This window comes from Lichenostomus cassidix, chromosome 15, assembly GCF_008360975.1.
Source record: "Lichenostomus cassidix isolate B80296 chromosome 15, HeHo_3.0, whole genome shotgun sequence".
Lineage (NCBI taxonomy): Eukaryota > Metazoa > Chordata > Aves > Passeriformes > Meliphagidae > Lichenostomus > Lichenostomus cassidix.
The window spans coordinates 8,238,928-8,263,788 of NC_139496.1; the positions used below are offsets into that span (position 1 = coordinate 8,238,928).

The 24,861-nt window shown below is 40.3% G+C and overlaps 2 protein-coding genes across 3 annotated transcripts in view; one reads left to right on the plus strand and one right to left on the minus strand.

Moving 5' to 3' along the window:
* The window catches only part of PI4KA (phosphatidylinositol 4-kinase alpha), a 52,122-nt gene extending 36,112 nt beyond the window's left edge, over positions 1-16,010 (minus strand). Inside the window, exons 1-17 of one of the 2 annotated variants that reach the window (XM_085075871.1) lie at positions 15,776-16,010; positions 13,681-13,797; positions 12,461-12,554; positions 11,690-11,778; positions 11,143-11,215; positions 10,555-10,814; positions 9,810-9,876; positions 7,755-7,903; positions 7,107-7,172; positions 5,992-6,088; positions 5,408-5,599; positions 4,582-4,682; positions 3,716-3,845; positions 2,843-2,972; positions 2,105-2,200; positions 1,211-1,394; positions 384-487 (exon numbers count right to left, since the gene is read on the minus strand). In XM_085075871.1, the coding sequence (XP_084931997.1) occupies positions 384-487; positions 1,211-1,394; positions 2,105-2,200; positions 2,843-2,972; positions 3,716-3,845; positions 4,582-4,682; positions 5,408-5,599; positions 5,992-6,088; positions 7,107-7,172; positions 7,755-7,903; positions 9,810-9,876; positions 10,555-10,814; positions 11,143-11,215; positions 11,690-11,778; positions 12,461-12,554; positions 13,681-13,797; positions 15,776-15,997 (2,171 nt within the window). In that variant the 5' untranslated portion in view covers positions 15,998-16,010. Of the gene's footprint in view, positions 1-383; positions 488-1,210; positions 1,395-2,104; positions 2,201-2,842; positions 2,976-3,715; positions 3,846-4,581; positions 4,683-5,407; positions 5,600-5,991; positions 6,089-7,106; positions 7,173-7,754; positions 7,904-9,809; positions 9,877-10,554; positions 10,815-11,142; positions 11,216-11,689; positions 11,779-12,460; positions 12,555-13,680; positions 13,798-15,775 lie in introns of both variants that reach the window. The other variant, XM_085075870.1, reaches the window with a different exon arrangement.
* Positions 16,011-16,302: 292 nt separating this feature from the next.
* SNAP29 (synaptosome associated protein 29) lies at positions 16,303-24,524 on the plus strand. The gene is made up of 5 exons (XM_085075873.1): positions 16,303-16,642; positions 18,080-18,276; positions 18,462-18,547; positions 19,504-19,608; positions 20,647-24,524. The coding sequence occupies exons 1-5, from the start codon at positions 16,430-16,432 to the stop codon at positions 20,802-20,804; spliced, it is 759 nt and encodes a 252-aa protein (XP_084931999.1). The 5' UTR covers positions 16,303-16,429; the 3' UTR covers positions 20,805-24,524.
* Positions 24,525-24,861: the final 337 nt, after the last annotated feature.

The window sequence follows — 24,861 nt, forward strand, 5'->3', positions numbered from 1 at the left end:
TAAGTTGTGCCTTTGGAGGATGTTCCATTTATGGTGCAGTCATGGCCACAAGGAAAGTACTTTCCTGTAGCAAACAAAAAGCAGCCAAGGGCAGTGTTTCTGTTTTGGGAAAACTCTTGAGCAGAAGAATTAGAACTCGTGTCAGCTTTTAAAGCTGAGATTGCATTGTTAAAACACACTGACAGGAATAGACCTCTCAGCTATTGCCATATTGCATTGGAAGAGATCCAGCCTACCCCAACTACCAACAGAGTTAGTGATAATCTTTATTTGTAGTGGGCACAACAATGCACAACTTACATACAAAGAATTAAATTGTTAATGGTTTGTATTTAATCCTTAATATAGTTTTCCTACATTTAAGGTACACAGATAAATGTTACCTGTATCCATGGTCCTTACAGTCTTTTGTGGCAGAGTAAACAACTGAGCTTGCTTTAACACTGATCTGCTGAAATAGATTCCACACCTCCTGGTAAATGTATTGCTGCAAAAAAAACCAAAACCAAATCCCTGAGTAGAGCTCGCTGAATACAATCTCTCTAAAGAACAGCCCTGTAAAATACTCTAAATATTACCAAGTTTTTCAGATAGGTATGCAGCCAGAGCCTGAGCAATAGTTTCAGCTTTGATAAAGAAAACAGTACAAGTGCTTTCATTAATGTTTTGAATTGATCAAATTTTACAAAATTTATTAAGTTCTTTAATTCTGCCTTCCTGATGGTATCTGTCTTTTCAGGCTTCTGAGTTCTGGCAATTAATTGCTTGTTCAAAGGCATTTGGAAAAGGTCAGTTAATCTTTGTATGACTGAAGAAGACAATCTTCCATACTTTTAAATGTGTAGACCTACAACACTTTGAAAATTAATTACTGATATGAAGAAAAAAATACTCTCCACTTATTTGGCTTAGGCCAAGTTTAAAAACTTAGTAACTTCTGAAAACATTGAGTTTGGTGGGTTTTATAGTGGGTTTTTTTTAAAAGGCTCTTATTTTCTACAAGGATTGATCTTCTTTACAGGGACAGCACCTTACACATTATTATAGTTTTTGTTTTCTGATATCACAAACACTGTACAAGTATCTACCTTTGGTGAAGAAGAGAAAAACCTTAAAAGCCTTCTGCAAATACAGTTTCTAAAATACATTCCCATTTAACTAAAGGAAAGGCATCGTGAACTGACATTCTCTTGGCCAATTCTTTCCTTACATTCCCAGTGATGACCAAGCAGCCAAGCTGATCAATGATGAGTACATCAAGATGAGAAGGTGGCTGGCAAAACTTCTGCTGTAAGATCTGCAAGATGGGTTCCATCATTTTTGGGGTGTCCCTCAGGGACACTGCAATGTGCCCTAGAGCACGAATTGTGTGGTCAGGAATCAAATGAGCTTCCCTGTTACAAAAACAAACAAAAACCCCAACATAATAAATGTAACAGTTCAACAGTTATCAAGACCTCTAGCATGGTTACATTTCATATAAGTAACAGTTGCTATACTAAAGTTAAACATCAGTAACAACTTCAATACTGCCACTCTATACAGCCCCAACATTAGAGGATCTATTTGCACAAGCTGATTTTCAAAGTAAAAAATAACAACCTATCCCAAACTCACTATTGAAGAAATCCACACTAATCCATGAACAAACTGTTCTAAAAACAGTGAAAAGAAGCAAAAATGATGGGCAAAACACTAAGACTTAACAGCCCAGGTACTGCAGAACCTCCCCCTCAAGATTTCTTGGTTGGTGAGTCTCTTAAAAGCAGAGCAAGTCAAATGCCAGAAGTGACAAGATGTATCTAGCCAAAAAATTTAACAGAAGCTTGAAGAGAGAGCATCACTCAGCTGAGGACTCAAAATTGGCTAACATGCGCCAAATATTTAATGATTCAATCAGATAAAACTGAATCCAGACTTCTCAGTACAAAAATCAGGGCTCAGCTCTGCAAACACCTGGCATTAGAAGATCTTGACTCCACACACAAGCTCATTAATCTCAGAGACATTTAATTCCAAAATAATACTACCAGTAGTTATATCTCAGAATAAGCCTCAGATTCACTCAGTAAAGGAAATATTGGTTTGATGATTGACAACTTACTTATCACTCTCCTGAGAGATGTACAGACGGTTGGATAAACTGGCAAGAAAGGCCTCAACAATCACCGAATCTATAGTCAAGCCAGCTTTCAAGCACCTGGAGTAACAATTAACAGAAAAAAATGTAATACACCCATAAAAGATATCACTTTTAACTACAGTAAATGCATGACATTTATATGTAAGGGAGGCAGGTTTATACTGAAGAGTAAGAACTGATTGCCAAGGAACATTGCAGATACATTTTTAAAAATAAGCAGAGTTTTTAATTCTGCTTTCTCCAGAAATAATAAAGCTGGGAATATGCAATAACATAAATTCAGAATCCACTATTTTGAAACTCTTATCCCTTGTCTCCAGTCACCAACTACTTGGTTTTGCTCCAGCTCTCTGTAGCTGTCTGAAAGGGAAGAATAATCGCTACACTGCCCACACAAGTGTGACAATCCTTCTGTTACAGGAGGCTCACCCAATGTGATAATCTAAGCTGAAAACAAAAAAACCTACTGAATATCAAAATGGTGACTAGCAGATGTGGGAAGCAAAACAGCAAGACTGAATTATTATTTTACAATTAGGACATAAACAGAACCAAGAGACGGCTGAAGGAAAATGAAGTCACGACCAAACAAGGCACACAGACTTTTTGGCAGCACAGAGCAGAACATTCTAAATGAGCACAATTCTTTTCTGCCAGGGAAATAGCCCATGTTCAGCATGGTGCCAGCCCCCCTCTTACCTGCAGATGTTCTCTATGGCAATGTCACGCAGCTGCTCATACATGGATGGCTGACCTTTCCTGCCAGGCATCACATTTAGAGTGGACTCTGAATGCTCGTTGGTTACACTAATCTTGATGTCATTCCCACCTACTAAGAACACAGAAGTACAGAAATCAACACCATTTGAAGAGCTACAAAAGGTATTATTGCACCTAATTATTCCTGAATAATTATTCCTAAATTTAGTCATTACTACTTTATTGTTCTGCTTTAGCATTACAATATTGCTTTGGCATCAGCAAGTGATTCAAATCGAACATTTTTCTTCTGGAAATCATAACTTGATGCTAAAATTTAAAAACAACAACAAAAACCTGCTAAATGCCAAGACAGTCATGTGGCTGGAGCACAGGATGTGTATGGGGAGTCTGAGGAACTTGACCTTGTTCACTCAGGAGAAGGGGCAGCTTTGGACAGACCCAGTGGCAGTGGCTGCCTCCCAAAGTGCAAAGTAGGCTACAAGGCAGACAGAAGCAGCCTTTGTAGAAAGAGACACAACAGCCACAGCTTGAAACAAGGGAGGTCCCAACTGGGTATGTGATTTCTTTTCCCTCACTATGAGGATAATTATGCTTTGGCTCTGGCTGCAGTCTCACTCAAGGCCGAAGTGATCAGTGTCAGCAGAAGAGACACAGCAGTTCTACTGCTTAGCCTTGCATACACTTCCACCAGAATTTCATTTGCTTTCCTCCTCTCCACCTCCAAAAAAAAATTACACAATTCCATCTCCATTTCCACTTATAGCGGTATCACCAAAAAATACCAAAATTATGAAAAAGCCACACAAGTTGGAAGCCAATCACTTTGGAGCATAGGCTGTTTTCTTTTACCTGAGTGATACTGGCTGTGATATTTGTACAGTTTCACAAGCACTGGGGAAGGTATCACAAGAAAGTCTCTCAATGATGGATTGACAGAATGAACCACAACAGGGAACCTCTCACACAAACGACCTAGACCCTAAAAAGAAAAAAAAAAGAAAAAAAAAAACACATCAACAAAAACCAAAAACTTAGCTTTAGAATAAAACAGCATAATTTTTATTTCAGTGTAAACTTGCAGCTTCAGCTCAATGCAAACAACCAGAAAACAAAACAAATCCTACATAGTTCTGAGAAATTAAATTTTCCGGAGATTTAGACATTTTAAGCTTCTAACTCTTTTAGATTATTCTAGAGTCTGTCAAGCTCTGCTGCTCTGTACCTGGGTGTTTTCACAGGAGTTACATGCAATTAACTGTTCTCTCCAAAAATAGTGTTACTGGACAAGTTCCAACATCTAGAGGAACCTGATAACTCACTATTTATTATGTGATGGAAAACACCACATTCATAAGACTATAGGTAAGTGCCCAATAAGAAGATCTAAAAATTAGACTAACCAAGGCTTAGTCTAAAACCTCAGTGACCTGCCACTCCCAGTATTTTAATATTTGTGTCATGGACTAAGAAGTTAAATATTTCAGAAATTAAATATTGATTTAAAAACCCTCATGAATATTATTCTTCAAGAAGTAGTTGAGCTAATAAAGTTCTAAAAGCAGTTCCTAATTTTAACACCAGACCTCTAAAATCCAAATGTAGAGCACAGTGGTAGAAAGTAATTCAAACTAGCAACCTGTAAAACTCCCCCAACTCTCACTCACTGATACAGTGAGTAATTACAGTGATTAATGACAAATACTGTAAAGACAGACCTGCAAACAGCAAATTAGCAGTGGCAAGTGAGCAATTATGACTTTGCTTGAGGTTTTTGACTGCAGCTTCTCTGATAACTTGATGCACAGGTTTTCTGCACCTTAAATGAAAAATCCAACAGAAAAATTTATCTTAGATTTGTTATTAGGCCACACACAACCCAATGCTTACTGGAATTTCTAAAATAATGGAGAGAATTTATAAACTTCACTCTTCTTATACTTCAGTTCGTCAAAAAGATTTAGCGCTGCTTCTGCAAAGACAGTTTTGGAAATTTAGCATCTGCACCAAACAGCGCTGTCAAACACCATGACTGAAAGAATGACAGTATTTAAAGCTGATTTTGAGTGTACTTCACACTGAACAGAAATCAAGTACTGCAACAACCAAAGGAAAAAGTCCTTCACATATTCAGAGGATGTAAGATTTATACTATAAGAATGAAAATGGGATAAAAGTAAGAAAGCTTCCCAATCCTGCTAGCAATTAAGAAAAACATTTTCTTTAAGAGGATCACTGAAAAATATTCAAAACATTAAGAGTAATAAATAAAACAGAAACTAGAAAATACATAACTGCATGTAATTCAGCATTTATAGCATCCCCTGGAGATAAGTAATAGAAAGTTTCTGTTTCCATTTCTATAGAGATGTCTAACTACCCAGCCAACTGATCTGACCTTTTGATGGAAGTTTTACTCTTGTATTTAAAAGCAAAAAGCATTCCTCTGAAATCTAGTATTTCTCTGTAATATTTCTCTGTAAACATTTCTACAACTTAGAACACAACAGACAGACACTGGAGAGACCAAAGAGCATTTTTTACTTTGCTCATCTTTCACAGCCCACACCATGAGATCCACACAGGCAGCATTGGCCTGACAGCGCAGTTTTAAAGGGCTCAGTTCATGGTGCAGTCGATCCACATCATGGAGGATTTTCTGAAGTTCTGACTGGCTGCTGTTGAATTGCTCCAGCACAAAATCATGGACTTCCTTCACAAATGAGTTGGGAAGGTCTAAAGAACAAAAAGGAAACAACATTATACTGGAAGGATGGAAGTTAGTGTTTCAAAATAATAGCATATATAAAATTCATTGCTACATTATAAATCAAATTATTTAATCAAGTTCATGACCTATCTAAAAGATAGATTTCATAGCAAAATTCAGCAGTGAACAGATAATTCAAATACCATCTATTAATCTTTTTAATGGTGCTCAAAATATTTTTTCTACTTTCACAGCACATTTTTTATATGGAAACATTTCAAAATATAAATTTAATACCATTTATAGAGCTCCCAGAAAATACAAACCCTAATGTTCAAGCACTCAATACAAAGCAGAGGATTCTTGAGATCATAAACATAATGAAGGATAAATAAAAAAGAAAAGGTAAATACTATACCTTTCATATAGTATAGTGTGTCTCTCAGCATTTTAAACTGAGCAAGGTAAAGAGGGTCACTGAATGTTTTGTAATAGAGATCTGTGCTAGTCCCTGTCTGAAAGAGAAAAGAAGCAATCTTCTAAATTCAAAAGGAAGTATTTTCCATTATATCAATAAATAAATCTCACTCCCCCTCCACAGTGTAAACAAGCATATAAAACAGGTACAAGAAGTAACCTCAACCTCACAGCTTTTCTCCCTCTACTTTTAACAAAAGAAAAAGTACAGGTATTCAGTGCATTAAACAAGATTCAGCCACTGATTTGAAGAGCACATGTCTGCTCTCTCCAACAGGGGGGCTAAAAACTAAAAAGAAAAAGGGGAAAAGAAAAAGGGGGATTGGAAGCTCTCATGCTACTGAGATAGGAAGAAGAGAGGCCGAAATTATCTCCACTCAGGTCAACATTTTGAATATGGCAGTGCTTGAAAGGAGGCTGGAGAGCAGAGCAGTCATTTCTGCACACATTGCAGCACACACCCCTTTCACCACAGCTTTATGCCCTGAGGAAATGAGGCAAACTCCATAAAATGTGGTGGAGGCTGTGACAGAACTGCACCCAAGGGAGGGGAGAACAAGAATCAAGCCCTTGTTCTGAAATGAGGACTCACAGACCTACAGAACTAATTCTGGAAGTAAAAGTCCATGAGCTGCAACCCTGATAAACTCACAGTAATGGCACCTAAAAGAGCAGCAGTGATTTCCAAGCCACAACGAGAAAACAACGAATGCATTTCATATAAGGGAGAAGACAATGTAACTGTGATATACAAGAAAGATCTCAGTCTACAATAAGCCAGTTTTGGGCAACCAATGCTGTGATTTATTAGGACAACAGAGCCAATGTACGAAAATAACTATTTCCTCCTATGTTAGTGAAAAGTACCAACCCCCTTCACCATTTTTACACAGTCCAAGGCTAGATTTAAACCACTGAAAAAACTGTTCAAAAAGGAAATTACTATCATTTGCAAAGAGAAGGCATACCTTACATAGGTAAAATATTAATTTTACAAGTAATTAGGCAAAAAAAATCAAGTATTAAAGTCATTAAAGGAGGAAGGTAAAAACACACCTCTGCAACTTCAGCTATAACTGCATCTAAGGTCTTCAGTAGAGAATCCTCAACAATCTGTTTCACCTATGGAGAGAAAAGAAAACCAAACTAAAATAGGATGTTTCCTGTTGGTGACTCTAGGTAGGAGGATAATATCATTTAATACAATTTTGCTTATGCACTACACCACAAAGTGTCAGATGAAATTAAGGCTGCAACAAGAACATCTGAGCCTCTCTGCTGTTCCAAAATAGCTGGTGCTGGAAGCAGACAGGGCCTGCAGCTTCTGTCACTTGTGTGAATTCCCAGCAACCAAAGCCTTCAGGAAAAGAGTCTCACTCTCACAGCAAAACCCAATCTTCTATTCTAGCAACTACCAGTATGCAGGTTACACCAGAACAAGTGGTCTGCAAGACTCAAGCAGGAAGCAGTTGAAAGAAGCTTATTTGATTTTCTAAATTCTGAATGGTTTATATGAGAGCATTTTAGGAACGCTATTGAAGCATGACATGAAATGCCATAAAAATAACATTACACAAAGCTTGAGAGACAAAGGCTGTCGTTTTACTTGCAATTCTAAGAGCTTAAACTTAAATTGCATCTATTTCTAGCACAAATATCTAGAACAGAATGTCACTGCAGCCTTCATAAGGAGCCATCACCTACCATGTTCAACAGCTGTTGCAGCATTTCCAGAGGGATGTTAAACTCTTTATTGTTAATACCATTGAAGAGAGGAGAAACCGAAAAGCTGGAGCTGATTGTGGAGAAGTAATAATCAGGATCCAGTGCACTCCCATCAGGAAGATATGAACCTGATCAGAAAAAAATAATAGCAATACAAGTTTGAGGAGAGAAAAGATATTAACTTTCTTTAATGGCAACATAAAGAGTTATTTGTAACAGAGTCTTTATCTTGCCAGCTATTCAGAGGTGGCATTTCAGCTCATCTACTGGTAAACCAAGACAGAAAACTATTACACAATTGTCATTGGAAGCTTATCATCACAACAGAAGAATTCATTACAATAACTTGTGTCCATGTCAGAGGCACTTCTGACAAGTCTTTCCACACTAGTGATGTGCATTTACCTGAAAACATTTGTAAATGCTCTTTAGATCAGAAGCACAGGGATGCAAAGAACAGGTTAAGTCAAAACTAGCTTGCAAGGCTTTCCCCTGTATTAGATGAAATGAATACATGGCACAGTGTTCATCTTAGAATAGGCACCAATTCACCACTGCAATTTTAAAGCAAAGAGAATCAAATCATTTTTCAGATTCAAGTACTTTATTAAGCAAGCAACTTGCTCAGCAAACTGCTCTTGGCTCTATTTCCTCTTGAGAAATTACAACTCATGCCTTTCTGAAGTGCTCAGCTGGCTGTGCTAGAGTAATGTTCTTGTGATTAACAGGCTTTCAAGCAAGACTATTTATTGACAAGAAAAAAAAACTGTTCTCAGTTCTTAGCCTTGGCCAGAATAAAACCAAGGTCACTACTCATCCTCTTCAGAAAGCAAGACTATCATGAAATATAACAACAGAAGTAATGCAAGGGCTGCCTGTAGCTGAAATATGTGGTAGAAGTTAGTACTGAAAATAAAATCCTGATTAGAATAATAATAACTCTACCAGACAGACAACTAAAATGATTCCAAAAACTTTACAAAGCTGTCTGCTATTCCCCTACAGATTTAAGATTATTTCTCTTCTACTACAATAGCATCTGTCTAACATGCAGCTTTGTTTTTTGTTTATTTTTTAAATTCAAACCATGAATACAACATTGAAGAAAATATTGGTTCAACAGGGTAGAAGATAAACAGGTTTCTTCCACTTGACAATTTAAGAATCTCACAGCAATCCCATTAGATGACTGAGGAAGAGATGCTTCTAGAAATAGCAATGTGAAGGAAAAAGAAAAGCAATATGGAAGAAATTAATTTAAGCCAGGGCTCGAGAGAGAAGAATGGCCCAGAAGTAGAGAAAGTCCAAACTGTTAAAAACCTCAAAGAGCCAGACAAAACCAGAGACACCAAAACAGCTCAGATGCAGAGCTAATTCTCCACATGATTCATGAAGGAGTTTGTTTTTAAGCCCTGCTTTGACTTAGAACTCACAGCTAGAGCTCTACCACAACTCAGTGGTTAAGTGGTTGTATGTTAATTCATGAAACTTTCTCAGGTTTTGGCCTTTTATGATACAGTAACTAATGCACATTAGTGAACACTTCTTGCTTCAGCAAATCACTGGGCCTTGCACAATGACCCACATCACACTTACTCCAAATGGAGCAGTTGTTTTGGATTTATACAACGTGCCACAAGCCTCAAAATTCCAGAACCTAGACCAACAATGCAGTTGTCTACTGCAGCACAATATTAACACTTGTTCCTCAAAGTTACTCAGCCTAATCTCCAGAGATATTTTTGGCCTGGCTGAATTAAGCTCTCCAGTACTAGGCACTGCCTAGCAGGAAGGGAATCACATCTCTCAAAGCCTGCCAGTAACAACTGAGCCTGGAAACTATTAGTGTTAATAATTACTTCCTACTGTCTTTAAATTACATATTTTTTCAAAATCTTAGCAGGCATGTGTCACTGAACTCCTATAAGAATTCTAGAAGGCAGAAAAAGTGGTCAAAAGGTTTTTTGTTTTCAATTCTTTTTAAATAGCAATAAAACCCCCAAATCACAGACTGTTCTCTGCAAGGTAATCTACCTTCAAAGTAATGAATTGCAGATCCTCCAGGAGAGCTGGGAGGGGGAATCCCACGTTCAGGACTAACCTGAAAAAGCCACATTGTAAAAAAATATTTATAAAACATTGAAAAACCTGTCAGGGAATAGTCTGTACACTTTAAAATGGAACGCAGCTTCAAGCAAGACTAAGAGGAATTACATATTGCTGGGTCTAACAGCTTAATTCCAGCCAAAAATGGGAAGTTAAAAATGCCACTTCAGTGCTTTTGACTAAAGGGAAGAGATCAGAATGATGACTCCTCTATTGTATGAAACTATGCTAATAACAATCTGTAGTTTCAAACCCAGCATTTGAATCCATTCTTCCCCCAAGACAATGAACATCCACAGCTCCTGGTGAAACCAGTGGGAGCTCCTGTATCCTCTCATGAAAACTTCAGCCATTAGGTGCCAGCTTCCCAGATTTACAGATATACATTACAATGCATTCTAATGATAATAACACAAGGAATGGGATTTGCAAAATGCTCCATGTGAAGACTTAATAGTACAGTTTAATTTAATTTTAATTGTCACTGATTGTTCTCTAACTCAGAAACTACAAAACTATTTTGAAAGTCAGTTGTGGAACCAAAATAAAGATCTTTGGTTTTGGTCAAACAACATGTTGAGAGACTCTGCCATATCCAGGCTTAAGGCTTAACTCCAGTGAGACCAAGAAAACATCTCAATGCTGACTCCAACACAGTGCAAGTCATACAAACCTGTGTGATGCTGGATACACTGCTAGCCTTTCTCTTCAACGTTCCTTCCTGGCAAACAGTGAGAAGGGAACTGGGTAGAATTGATCTGAAATCATTAAAGGATCGCCGGCGAATCCCTTCAAGCTCTTCTGGAACTCTCAGGGAATGAGGGGGAATTTTAGGAAAAAGCTTTGAAAGGAGAGCCTCCTCTGAATTGCTGTAGCGACCAAAGGCTCGAGAAATTCCTATCAGGCAGGGCACTGCATACTTGCATAAATATTCTGGAAAACAGAAAAGCATGTAACAGCACATTAACAGTAACTTAGAACTTCCTCTTCATGGTTTTGCTGCCACTTCACTAAACTGTTTCAGCCTAATGTGATTTAAAAGGACTGATTTGTACAAGCAGAGGAAAAACCATGAATGTATCACAAATTACTATACTTCTGCTTCTATATTTGCAAGTCAGCAACAAACAGAATAGACAAGTGCTAAGGGAAGCTGAAAGACAAAAATCACTTTTCAGGATTGATCTTGATAACCAGCAAACAAACACAAGAGAAGTTCAGAGGACAGGAGTTACAAATACAGTAACAATTTTATCACTACCTTTATCATGCATTTGCGGTGTCTGGCACATTCCCAACAGGAACTGCATTACTTGTAGAATTGCATCCAAAATCTGAAGTCATCAAGACAGACATACAAAAATATCTTTTGGTAAAGAGATACCATTATCTTACACCAGATCATTATAACAAATGAAATTTGTAAATATTAATGTAAGCACCTCTGTAAAGATTTCTTAGTGCTGCATGACTAAGAGATCACATTGTGCTCCCTAAGGTTAAAGAGCTTCTCTAGTAAAGTCTACAGCGAGCTTCAAGTACTACACAATGAAACTGCAGCACTCCCAACCTCAGTCTTGAAACTGGAATTCTAAAACTCTGGGCTCAGTGACTGAAACCCAAAAGTGCAGACTTATGAATATCCTTTAGATACTTGACTATTAACACAAGCAAATTAATGCATCAGAGCACATGCTAAAGCAATCAGCCCCTTGCTGACAGGGAGCAGGTGTGCTCTTTTCCAGACATTTGTCAGGACTGCAGGATTGGACAAGTGGGTAATACAACAGCACAAACTTAAACTCTACCTGCTCTCTGAGAGATGCATCCCTGTAAGCCACATCAGATAACAATGTAACTAAGCAGAAGCTGAAGTTTTCTGCCACTGGAAGCAAACCTGTGAAGCGATGGAGAGCAAATCAGCCACTTACGCCTTGTTAGAGAGAACCAACATAGAAAGAACAAATTATAATAACGCAAGAAGACATAAGTGACTCCCATGTGATGAAATTCTGAGACAGACTGTAGACAAAAATAGTATTACATACAAAATTTAGAAGCACTCTAACCATCATAATTTCAGCATAAATGTTAAAAGAATAATCAGAATAATTAAAAACTTTCCCAGGCTTTCAACTAATTGGAAATAAACCTTAATTATATAATACAATACAAAAGTATTAATATATTAATTTTAAGCAGCATAAAGGGAGCAAAAAACCTAAATGGTTTAAACAGCAATTAAGCATCAAAGCTAAAAGTAGAACATACAAATCTTATGTTCCACTCTCCTGCTCTAACTACTACACAATCTTCTCCAGTTTAGTAACAAAATATATTGAACACAGAAACATTTGGAAAGTGCAATTCATCACAAAGCAGCCAAGCAGAAAAATAGGGATCTATTCAACTTCCTTTGGCTTCTAAAAAAAATCAATAATAAAGGCTATCAAGCCAGAAGCTAAGTAAGAACCTAGCAGGACTTCTCTCCTCCCCTTGAACCATGTCCTGAACAACCTTTGCTATTTCTATTTCCTGGCTGGCATTCCATGAGAATGATCAAAAAATCCAAACATCACCTTTGCCTTTCCGTGCATTGCTTTCTTCTATCCACTGAACTTTGGGAAGACCCTTCAGGAGCCGAAGAAGGTAAGGAACCACATTATCCTTGTGCTAAAGAAGAAAATATTCTATTTAAAATGGAGAAGAAAAGCTGGACCATACATTCTCAAGATATTTTAGAGATATTAGCACACACAGAACTTGCTTCTAATGATTACTCCACAAGCTTCTTGACTATTGCAAAACTGATTTCAAAATAAGCAAATGAAAGTAATCCAGTTCAGTGTCTTAAATCCAAGCCTTTCACTCCAGGCAACAGTTCATTCTCTGTAAAAGTTGGAGAAAATAGTTCCAGAACAGTATCTAACCCCAAATAATTTCTTAATTGACAGCAAGCTCCCAAAATAATTTTAAGACAGCTAGAAATTCAGAGTGCCAGTGCCAATTTAGAACATGTGATCCATCCCATGGCCTTATGCAAGTCACTTAACACATCTGTGTAACACTTCAGCTCCCTCACCTGCAAATCAAAGCACAGCACAGCTGCCTTATAAAAAAAACCCCAGACAAATACAAAAAAGGAACAAAGTCCCTAATATCCATGAAAGCTGTGCCATAGCATGCAGATACTAAGCAGGAGACAATTCAGGCCTGATGCAAACCTTAGCAAAATGAAGGAATTTAAAGTGAGGTCTAACAGCGCTGGACCTGGGACTCTGTCCATCCCTCCTTTTCTCTGCACAGAACAATACCAGACCCAGCAGTCAAAGGGAAGAGAACCAGCTTGTCCTGGCCCTGCTGGCAGACACGGAAGGGATGCTCGTGTACAATGCAGCCTGTGTGCCCTCTCTCTCTGTTTATCCTGCCATGAAGGGCCTGTGACAAACCTGGCCTTCAGGAGTGCATTGGAGCATCCCTGTCCGTCAGGAGCATGTGGGGGAGAACATGCAATGGCACACCTGGTTTGAGCAAATCCTCCTGAATACTCTTTCCTTTCTCTGCTTAAGCCATGATGACCAGAAAACACAGCAGCAGTTGGGCTGTGGCAGTGGCATGGCTACTGCCTATCACACTTATCAGTACTTCCTTGCTCTCCTGCCTGCATCCATCCCTTATTTCTGATCTTTTTATCTATTTTTATGAAGAACAAACACCAATTTTTCATTCATTGAACAACTAAACTTGAATTAATCCAAGATATTTGAAAATAGATAAGTAACCCAAGTGGGAAAAATACCTGAAGGTCAGATTCAATCAGAAAGATTCCTAAAGCAATAACAGCATCCCTGCGACGTTCATCCAACTGGAAAAGCCCATGGAAATCCACTGGACACATACAGAGCAGCTTTTGTACCTGAAAAACAGCAGAGGGAAAAAACAGTGGAACAAAGCTGAAAGTGCCACAACAAATTGAAGGTTGTTTCAAGTGCACAGTGGTCTCTCCATCTTCTGGAAGACATTTGGCCACAATACCCTCCTTTAGTTCTCAATCTTCATGAGAGCATCCAAGGGCTAGGAAAGAGTGACAAATGGCAGGAACCAGAAAAAGACAGAAAAATCTCAGGCAGATATCAGACATTTTTACTACAAGATGGGTCAATTTAAAGGTTTTCTTCAATGCTTAATCAAAGTGTGGAAGTACAACAAAGCCTTCCTTCCACTACTTCACTGGGCATTTTAGATGTGCAGGAAGTGTGCAGCAGACACTATTATTATATTTACTCAATTCCTGGAAACAAAAAGTAGGTGGATGGAGCTTCAATGACAGCTGCACCAATGCCTTCCACATATCCAGCACTGAACAGTTAACTGCTACCAAGCCGAGTATGACTTCTGCTCAAATCCTTTCAACATAACAGATCAAGTTTCCAGAATTATTTTCTCATTACTTACTTATTCATTCACTCCACACTTAACAAACACACATTTAAAGAACACATCAAACCTCCCAAATACTTTGCTCTCCTATAAAAGATGTTAAACAGAAAATGCAAAAACCATGTTGTCTTTTTATATATATTCCTTGATATTAATAAACACTATCTCAAAACTGCCTGCATAATAAATAACTATGCTTGACTCACCCATGTTTGAATGTCAAGTTGCTTCCTATTTAGATAACTCTGTGAACACCCCACCTCGAAATTTCTAAAGCAAGAAACAACTCCCCTAGAGAATTAGAAGAGTTGACTGGATGCTCAGCAGAATTCAAGATTCTGGTCCTTCAACTGCCAGACCTCCTAATTACAAGACCTGTAACACAACACAGAGAACCCTCTTGCCTAGCATAAAATACAGTAGAGGAAATATGAACTTTGGAAAATGACTGCTGATATGTGTGTTCCACGTCAGGTTACATTTACAACAATAGGAGTGAGCAACTTTAGCTAGATGTGAACTGTTAATGTCACTGAACTCCTGCTGTAGCTCTGTCAAACTGGGGAAAAAAAATAAAATCCCTGGATATTTGTGAACCAACAGCTGGGCTTAGAAAAATTATCCACTGCTGGCTGCCGTGCCAATGGTACCTTTCCAGAACAAGAAGCAAGAAAAGAAGGCTGCAACAGCTGGCCCAAAACAAGCACTGTAGTTTTCATCAGTACAGAGCGGTGCTTTTCAGCTATTTAGTCACAATTACTGCCTGATGCAATTCGGACATGCTATCATTCGTGCGCAGTCCCAGCACAGCAAGCTGTCCATCCCTGCTCCGGGCAGCAGCACAGCTCCTCGGAGGCACTGCCCACACAGATCCCCGTGGATTTCCCTTCAGCGAGGTTTATCTCACCCACCTTTTACCCTGATTGCGCCGTCTGGATTTTGCCAGATCCGCGGAGCAAAGCAACCAGCCCTAATTAGATTGAGACTAATTACGCGAACCAGACCCTATTCCACAGACTCGGGGGACACGAAGATGCGCGGCTGACCTGAGTTTCTGGGTCAGGCTGGCCCACAGGAGCATCCGCACGGCCCAGCTGCCCCACGCTCACACGGACGGAGCCGGCTCCCCTCAGAGCCCACAGACAGCCCCGCGGGCACAGCCGCATCCCCGGGCATCCCCCGGCCCGCGGGCACCTCGCTGCCCCGACCCGTTTCCCACGGGCGACACATGAGGGGCGGCCGGACACCCCACACGGCACACACCGCGCACAGCAGGGTCACACACGGCGCCCATCCTTCCTCCCGGCTCGTCCTGCGCACACACGGGCCATCCCTCCCGCCGGACGGCCATCGCCACACGCGCTTTCCACGCGTGACAACCCCGCAGGCTGCACACACGCAGCGCCCCTCAGCAGCCCTCACGGTGACGGCCGCTCCCCACAGACACCCCTCACCTTCTCCAGAGGCGCCGGGTTCTGCACCGCCAGCGACCGAGCCAGCGACAGCACCGTGTTGAAGTAGAAGCCGCGCGCGGTGGCCGCGCTGCTCCCGCGCCCCGCGGGTCCCGCGGAGGGAGCCGCGGCGGTCCCGACAGTGGCGGCCGCGGTGCCGGCCGCCGCCGCCGTGGCCGCCGTGGCCGCGGCCGCCGCTGCCGCCGCCACCGCCGCGGCCGCCATGTTGTGCGGGAGCGCCGCCGGCCAGCCCGCCCCGCCCCCGCCCGCGAGAGCAGCGCCTCCCGCGGGAGCACGGCGCACCAATCAGGCCACAAAGATGGCAGCGCCCAGCGCGGCTTCACTTCCGCCCGGTGCACCGCCTCCCTGCCCGCCCCGCGCCCCTCTCTGAGGGCGGGCGCGCCCGGCGCAGCCTTCCTCACACATATCCTCCCTCCCCGCCGCAGCGCTCCTGCCCGCCGGCCGCCTGCCCACCCGCGGCGCTGCGGCGAGCTCACCCCGTCCCGCGGGGGGAGGGCCGTCGGTGGCTCCGCCTAGTGCTTCCGCCCGGCGCTCGGTGCTGTCGGTGCTGTGGGCGGAAGCAGCGGAGCGGCGGGGCTCCGGGGGGTCCGTGAGGGGCCAGGGCTCTCCGCGGGCGTTCCCGCGGCCGGCGGTGCCATGTCGGCGCTCCCGAGGAGCTACAACCCGTTCGCCGAGGACGACGAGGAGGAGGATGTGGCGCCGGCGGGTCCCGGCGGGGCGGGCGGCGCGGACCGGCAGCGGTACCTGCAGCAGGAGGTGCTGCGCCGCTCCGCCGCCACCGCCGACAGCACCACCCGCTCCCTGTCGCTGCTCTACGAGTCCGAGCGCATCGGCGTGGCCGCCTCCGAGGTGGGTCGGGGCCGGGCGCGGAGCCTTCCCCCGGGCAGCGGGGCCCGAGCGCTGCCCTTGGCTCAGACCGCCGGGAGGGGTTTGTTCTCCCTTTCGGCCCAGGACCGACTCCCGAAAGGTTTCCCTTTCTAGAGTTACTCGGTGTTTCCCAGCCAACAGCCCTGTGTTACTGCGGGAGGGTTTCTGGGTGGTGGCGTTTGGCTTTTGAGGGAAAAATCCTGGTTACAGCCTGTCTGTGTGTATAGTACTGTGCCTGGAACTCGGCCGTGTTTTCAGCTGCTTTCAACAAGTCTTGCTAATTTTTAGCTGACTAAAACGTTTTCAGCAGTTCTCTTGGTTAGCTGAAGGGCCTGCCCTGTTGGTTGTTTGTGATGTGCTTCAGTTCACCCTGATTAATCATTTCCTTCATTCTTCAGGCCCTGTTTCAGCACTTTGTGCTCGGGCTCGTATCACGGTCTTGTCCACTGTGTCACCTGCTAATGGGATGTTCTTTGGGTGATGTGGTTGCCTAAGTTAACCCCAGAGCATCCCAAGCTGCAGCCAGTCCTTATGCTCAGAGGTTTCTTGGTGGGACTTCTGTGAACTTTCAAACTCGTGATTTGTTTGTCCAGGAAATCACAAGTGAGGAATCAAGAATTTAGGCTTGATATAAGGCCTGTGGTAAAACTTCTCTGTGTTTGCTGCTTTATTGAGAAGGAAAAAAAAACAAAAAAAATATTCAACTAGAATTTCCCAGAGTTTATTAAGAATGTGAACACAAGTTCTTTGTTTTGCTCTGGTGATAGCTGCAGGCAACTTTCCTGCCAGAATAAATCTTTGTATTACTTTGAAATAATGTTTGTGCTGCTGAATTAGAAAATTATGTACTTCTATGTATAAAAATTTGTAAATCCTGCACTGTTTGAATTAACTAAAATATTCCTGAAGTCTGAAGAAATTCTGTTTGTGTTTATTTCCTTTGGTTATTCTGTTTCTAAATTTTCAGAAACATCCCAGTAAGGTATAAATAGAATCCTTCCCCAATGAAAGTGCCATTCACAACTAGAAATGGTCCTGCTTGCTCATTCTCCTGCCATAAACCTGTGCATTTCTACTACATCATCCATCCAGTGATGTAATTGTTCCATCAGCCAGAGGTGCGAATGTCAGCCTGACAAAAGCCCAGTACAGAAAACTCCTGGATGCTGTTTGTGGTGTCAGGAACCTGGCACGTCACAGGGGTGAGGATTTTACAGCTGGTTAATGCTGCGGCTGACAAGCAACTCTTGATTGAAATGCCCTGGGGGAAGACGACTGAGAGAAAAAGCTGTTTGCCCTCAGAAATAATCTACACAGCTGAAGGAATACTATAATTTTTCTTTAGAGTGTCTGCTAATTGTTTGATGTCTCAATTTATGCTGGCTTTATGATTTACTCTTCTCTGTCAATGCCTGTTAGGAGCTCGTCCGTCAGGGAGAGGCACTGAAGCGCACAGAGCAGATGGTGGATAAGATGGACCAGGACTTGAAGACAAGTCAAAGGCACATAAACAGCATCAAGAGTGTTTGGGGAGGCTTGGTAAACTACTTCAAAGCCAAACCTCCAGAAAGCAAGCCAGAACAGAATGGAGCCCCTGAATATTATGGTAGCAGCAGGTAAGTAGCAAACATTATTTGAAAAATATCTCCCACAGCATCTCTGAAATGTCATCAGAAAATCACAGTGTAAAAGATCTGTTGATTCTTTGAAACTCCTGTAAACTCCTGAGATGGTCTTGCTACCTTTTTTTCTTTAATGCTGAGGTCAATAGCAATACTTTCTTTCTTTTTTTTTTAACTAGGTTAAAAGAAGCAATGATGTCTAGTAAAGAACAAGAGTCGAAATACCAGGAAAGCCATCCAAATTTAAGGAAGCTAGATAATTCAGGTTTGTTAACTTTTATTTATGTCATCCATATGGGGCAAACTCGCAGAGTTTTGAAGGCAGAGATTGTTCAGCCTGCCCAGCCACTGCTTTACATTGCTGTGTAATATCTGGAAATTTGTATCCCAGCCTTCATGCTTTGAATTCTAGGGAATTGTTTCCTGTAAAACTCTTTACACCCATACTGGTGATGTTATACCCACTAAAACTAAAAGCATGCAGTGCTTATATTTGCTTACAGAGAGAGTGCAGACAGCTTTTCCCTGGTTTTTCCAAAATGTTACACATTCAGAGGTTCTCCTTTTAACCATCATTTGTCATAGTTTTCAGATACATTTTCCTTGTTATTTAAAACATGGACTCTAACGCTTTGTACTGATGTCCTCCCTTGATTCTCTCAAGGCAGTGTATGGCGTTTGGCCTCATTCCTCCTTCTCACAATCTGTTAACTTTTGGGAGGGCTTTTTCATACCAAATAACTGTTTCTTCATAAAGCGATGCTCGGTATTTAGCACAGTAATAGTGGGAAAGCCGCAGGATATCGATAGTTGTGTGAGTAACGAAATCAGTCAAGGCTTTTGGGGATTTGGATCCCCATGCCGCCCCATGTAGTGCCGAGGTGTGTCCAGCAGAGGGCAGCGCGGCTCCAGCGGCTCCCGGTGACTGTGCCGCCCCTCGGTCCCGCCTGGCTGTGCGCTGGGTGGCTGCGTTTGCTTCTCTCTCTCAACTGGCTACTGGAACTACGAGTGGCAGCCCAAAAGAAAATAATTGTAGCTTGAGTGTTCGTCTTGAAAGGTGCTCTATAGAGACAGTGTTGTTGGACTGCTCCTGAAACGCTGCTTATGTGATTGCCTGGCAGCTGTGTTCAAACTAATTTTCAGCAGCCTGTCTAAAACTTTAAAGCCTCTTCCCGTGAGCTTTTTTATTATATAACATTCTGTACTCTGTGCTCTTAACAGATAATGATTTCAGTAAAGCAGATTTAGTTTCTTCAGTGCAAAGGGATTCCTACCCGAAGAACCAACAGCTGCGAGCTTACCACCAGAAAATTGATAACAACTTAGGTGAGTGAGGAAACTGAACCTGTTTGATGTCATAAAATTGTGAATTTTTGATTCCTAGCCAGATAAAATTACTAAGTGATATATTGTCAACACGTTTTTGTTTAGTTAATGTGTAAAATTTAATGGTAATTTAAAAAAATCATCTGCTTGTGTTTGCATTTCAAAACTATCTACATGGTACATCAGTTTGGACCCAAATAATTTAAAGCTATGCACAGCTTTTGAAATAAACATGTTTTGCCAAAAATAGAAGAATTGAAAGGCACTAAATATTTAATTTGTGGATTTGCTGCATTTCTTTTGTTACTTCTCAAAACCATTCAGCTGACTTTGCCTTCCTTTGTTCTTTAGCATATAGACAAAGTGCCTGTTTGCTTACATTTGCCACTGTGTAGCTGACCTAGAAATAAGACATTGGTAAAAAATCAGAGGGGAATAAATCAAAGAGAAGTAGTTGGTCATAAGAGTTAGTGGAAGCACTTTTGATCTACTCACAAGCAGTGGAAAACTTACTAACCTCAGAAGTATTTATACCAATCAATCATGCAATGAAATAGTCATCTTGCAATGAAATTAGGAAATCTGAAAACAGCAGTTTTTTATCTATGATAAATAACTGCTTAAATCTTCAGCACATTTATGGCATCTCTGCATGAAGTTTAAAGAAAAACAATTGTGGTAGTGAGCATATTGTGTATGCTGAGCAGAGAAAATATGTACCAAATTTTCTGTGAGATACATTTTTAAAAAAAAAGTAAAATCAACTACAGAGTAAGTAATTTGATAAAGATCCAGTTTGGTGCTAAGCGTTTGCAGCTGTAATGTAAAAAAAGGAGGAAGTGACCATTTCTGGTAGTAACAGTACAACTATGAACATATCAGTGCTTCCTCCATTTCAGAGGAATAGTCAGACTTGAGGAATTGTATCTAACATTTTCTAACACAGAGTTTTGAAGAAGAAGGAATCCTGATAGTGTCCATTTAAACAATAAGTGTTACCGCACTTTGACTCTTTATGGTCCCTCTCTTCCCTGACAGATGAGATGTCATCTGGGCTGAGTCGCCTGAAAAGCCTTGCTCTTGGCCTGCAGACTGAAATAGAAGAGCAGGATGATATGTTGGATCGGCTCACAAAGAAAGTAGAGACACTGGATGTCAACATTAAAAACACTGATAGGAAAGTCCGACAACTTTAAAGGATTTTTAGAATCTCTTCTGTCCAGTGTTGGTTCATCCTGAATGCCTCATCTCAGCTGATCTCTTAAAAAAATCTTGGGCGGTATCTGTTTCTCTTTTTTTTTTTTTTTCTGCTGTCTTACTGGTTTTGTTGTCATTAAAATTACATAGTCTTAAGTCAGCACAATAGTTCTTAGTCTACATGGGAAAAATGCATGTGGAGTAAAATCTGTCAGCATTGGGTCAGGATGCCCTGCTCAATTGTGTAACTGTGTCATGTGCGTGGAGGAATTTGCACTCCACAAAGCTTCAGTGTCCTTGGCCTGGGAGATGTGATGAGAAAAGGAATTACATTTTTGCCTCTGTTTTGGGGAGGGGGCAGGGGGAACAGAATGTGCTGCTTTGTTCAGAACAAATGTTGCTAACTCTTTTTACCTACAGATATGTTAAATTCTGAAAAATGCTGATTTCCAGCTGTAAAAATATTTTAAGTGACTATTCTCTGGCATTTCTGGGGCTTAAGGAATGAACTGTTCTGTGGAAGTTGTAAAATATCAAGGGTGTCATGCAGTAATGGTAATATCCTGTGTGTGTTCCCTTTCCTAACATGACTTTGCCCAAATGGTGCATCCACAAATTGTGGGTTTTATATTTGGGTAACTAAATACTATTGCCTTTAAAGTCTTGTCAGTAAAGATCTCTAGGGGTATCTTCTGGCCTGCAAGAAATGTCCATTGACAGCGACCCAAAAAGTCTGGGTAACAAAATCAGGACTTCATTGTATGTGCTCTTAAAGATTATTCTGCAGAAATGGTCACCATGTGTTTTTTATTTTCTGCTTTTTTTCAGCTTATTCATTTAGGTGGTTATCTGAAAAAATAGCTTCCGTTTTAGAAATGGAAAGTTGGTCTGATAGGGCACAAGCAGATTGTAGAACATTGTTCCTTACCATTTATTTCAGATGTGATTAGTGATGGAGCAGATGCTGTGTTTTACTAAGGAATGTGTCTGTTAAGAAACTCCACTGTAGTTCACATACATCTGCATTGGCTTAGTAGGTATGAAAAATTCCTGCAAATGAAGAAAAGTCCAAAACCATATTTAAGTCTTCCAGATAGAAGTTGGGCCTTTCACTTTTTGTCCTTTTGTAAGGATCACTGTAGAACAAAATAATCACAATTCTGCTCCAGCCTGAAGACATGACAGTGAGAACTTGCTGTCTGTCTTGAAAACAAGCAAGTTATTCCTGTTAGGAGAGGCCAAGGGACCTGTGTCAATATTGGAACATCACAAGTGACAGTGTGTGGCTAGGAAGAGATTGTTACTTCTTTTGAACTAATGCCACATTGCCTTATGAATTAAAGAAAGACCTTAGTGTTCTGGGCTATCAAGCTTGTCCCCTTCACAGGTGTCACATTCACACCCCACTCTTCCCTTTTTCAAGGGATTAGTTACCTTGAGCTCACTTGCCACAAGGTGCACCCAATTGTTAAGGAGATAAGAGAACCTGAGCCTTTCTTATTTTACTGTGTCTCCTGAAAGTTCACTTGTAGAAAAATAAATCACTAAAATGCTACACTCATTGGACATAGTGTTATGGAAAAATGCTTTTCCTGGCATTACTAGCAGGGTTGAGTTGTAAATTAGATATGAGGTGAGCCTCTGTTTCCTTTGTTACTGATGTCATTGATTTCAGCCCCCCCACTAAAAAAACCAATCTCTTTTGGAGGGACATAAAACTTCAAGTACCTTTAATTGCTTTTTAATTTTCAGTTTGTATCATTTATGCTTGTTTAGACCTATAAATAGCCTGTTAATATTAATATATAATTTTACTAATTGGATTTATACCATGATTAATTTTCTTACTCTATTAGAATATTTATTAGTTATTTGATGTCTCAAGACAGTTGATACATTTATTCAGTAAATTATACAATTGTTAGTATTCAAAATGTTAAGTACCTCAGTGAAGGAAGATTGAAATTTTGATTATACTTGTTTTAGTTTCTGATTTGTTTTAATAGCACTCATTTTAGTGTGAAGTCTGCCTTCACCTGTAAGCAACTGTGTCACAACTCAGTGTTTGCTGAAGTAAGATTCTGGAAACAAGGATGGACACTGAGACTTCCTTGACTAAGTTATGGCAAATGCAGGGAAAATGTCAGTGGAGAATATGGTTGTGTTATGTGTATTAAGATATGTGGAGCTTGAATCCAAGCAAAAATCTTTGATTTAAGGGGGAAGTGTGCTGCCTGTAAGCTATTCCATTTTTAGTCTAAATTATTTCACAAAAGTAACTCAAGTTTTTGAGCAAATGTTTAGTTGTATTTGCCTTATGAAATGTTCACTGCATCCTGGATATCTCTGATGCCTTTAAAAACACAGGCAGGGAAGGGGAATGAAAAATAAATCCCTATTTCTGCTTTGGGAATAAAAAATAAATCCTTATTTCAGCTTTGAGAACACCCTGATCCAAGCAGAGTAGAAACCCAGGATCTCAGCCATGTGGAATTTATGCAGAGGTCTAACTCCTCATGTCTTCTAACAATCCCATTCACTGCCTCAGTAATGTATGCCTGCCTTTGCTTAGGTTTTCCTGCTCTATTTATTCATTTTGTTTTATTTTAATGGCCTTGTTTTAAAGGATCATTTCCCACATTGGATTTCTTTTGCAGGGGGGAAAAAGTGGTGCATGGATATAAAAGAATGTCTGCTACAAACTGAATTGCTTTTCTCTGCTTTCATACTGATTTTTGCTGATAACAAACTTAAGTCTAACTGACATGAGGGGACACCACTATTTTGTAATAGTGATGATTTTTTTTTTCTCTTGGAATAACTTTCCATCCTACAGGAAAAGGAAATTTAAAGGAAAATAACCACATGATGTTTGCTTTTCCAGGAAATGCCATTTTGCATGTGTAATGAAGGATTTACTTCAGTAGCTTTTCTTACTATTTCCTGATCTGGGGTTTTATTTCTTCTTAGATACTGTTGAAAAGCTTAAACTGTGTAGAGTCCAGGACTTTCAGAAGTTTATTTTGCACTCACATGCTAATTTGATAAAATAAAAGATTTTGCCTGCATATTCATGTTGGCATATAAACTGGTGTTCTTGCAGCAAAATAGCTCTGGTTAATTTCATTGGTTTGAGAAGTTTAACAAAGTCAGAAGAAAATAGCAAAAAATTGGATTTTTAAATTTCCTGAGCATTGAATTAAATCTTGCAACAAATGATATGTAGCTGAATTTTAGTCTGTACTGCACAGATTTTTTTGCTGTGCTGAGCTGTATTGGTTGTACTGAAATTGGTGTCAGGGGTTCTTTTAATGTGTGAAATTCACCTGAAATATTTTGCTGCTTAGTAGTTTTTGTGAGGTGATGTAATTTGTTAAATGGTGAAATAGGAAATACTTTCCAACCACTCTGCCTTCTGAACAAACAGATTTTTATAGGCATTTTTACAAGCCTAACATCATATGGAGGATATGTGCTAATTTTTACTTTGAAATACATAGGACCTTATTTTCAAATCACAGGTTAGTGATTATTTGTGTCTATGGCTTTTTAAAATAGAACTTTATTTCTGTGCCACCCAGGTATAACACTTTTTGTACATGTCAGATTGCATTATCTTTTATTTAAATGCTAAACTGGACTGTAGTTCAGCAATTTAGGAGATTTAATGAAATGAGTGTTGAATGATAAGACAGTCAATAAAAGGTGCTTATTGTCAATGCAGAGTTGTTGCATTTATTTCCCAAAAATTTTTATTACAACTTCATTGATACTGTTTCCCCATAATATCGTTAAAATGCTGGACCTACACTGTTAAGTGTGTGCCAGCATGGACATAAGTTTGCAGGTGGTGGGTCTTGTTTTCTGAGAATAAAAAGAGGGTATGACACTTCTATGTTATTTTTGAGCAGATTCTCCTAGATCTTGAGAGAGGAATGTAAACAAGCATTTATTTTTGCAAAAAGTTCATTTGTGATGATAAAATAATTCAAGATGTTGCTTAAAAAGTAACTTTGCCATTGTGCTTGGTATTATCAGGAATATCAGTAACTGTAT

Excerpts from the sequence above, each read along its gene's own strand:
- SNAP29 (XM_085075873.1), top strand. The coding sequence starts at position 16,430 with ATGTCGGCGCTCCCGAGGAGCTACAACCCGTTCGCCGAGGACGACGAG. Across the intron at positions 16,643-18,079 it reads TCGGCGTGGCCGCCTCCGAG|GAGCTCGTCCGTCAGGGAGA; the intron begins GTGGGTCGGGGC and ends AATGCCTGTTAG. Across the intron at positions 18,548-19,503 it reads AAGGAAGCTAGATAATTCAG|ATAATGATTTCAGTAAAGCA; the intron begins GTTTGTTAACTT and ends TGCTCTTAACAG.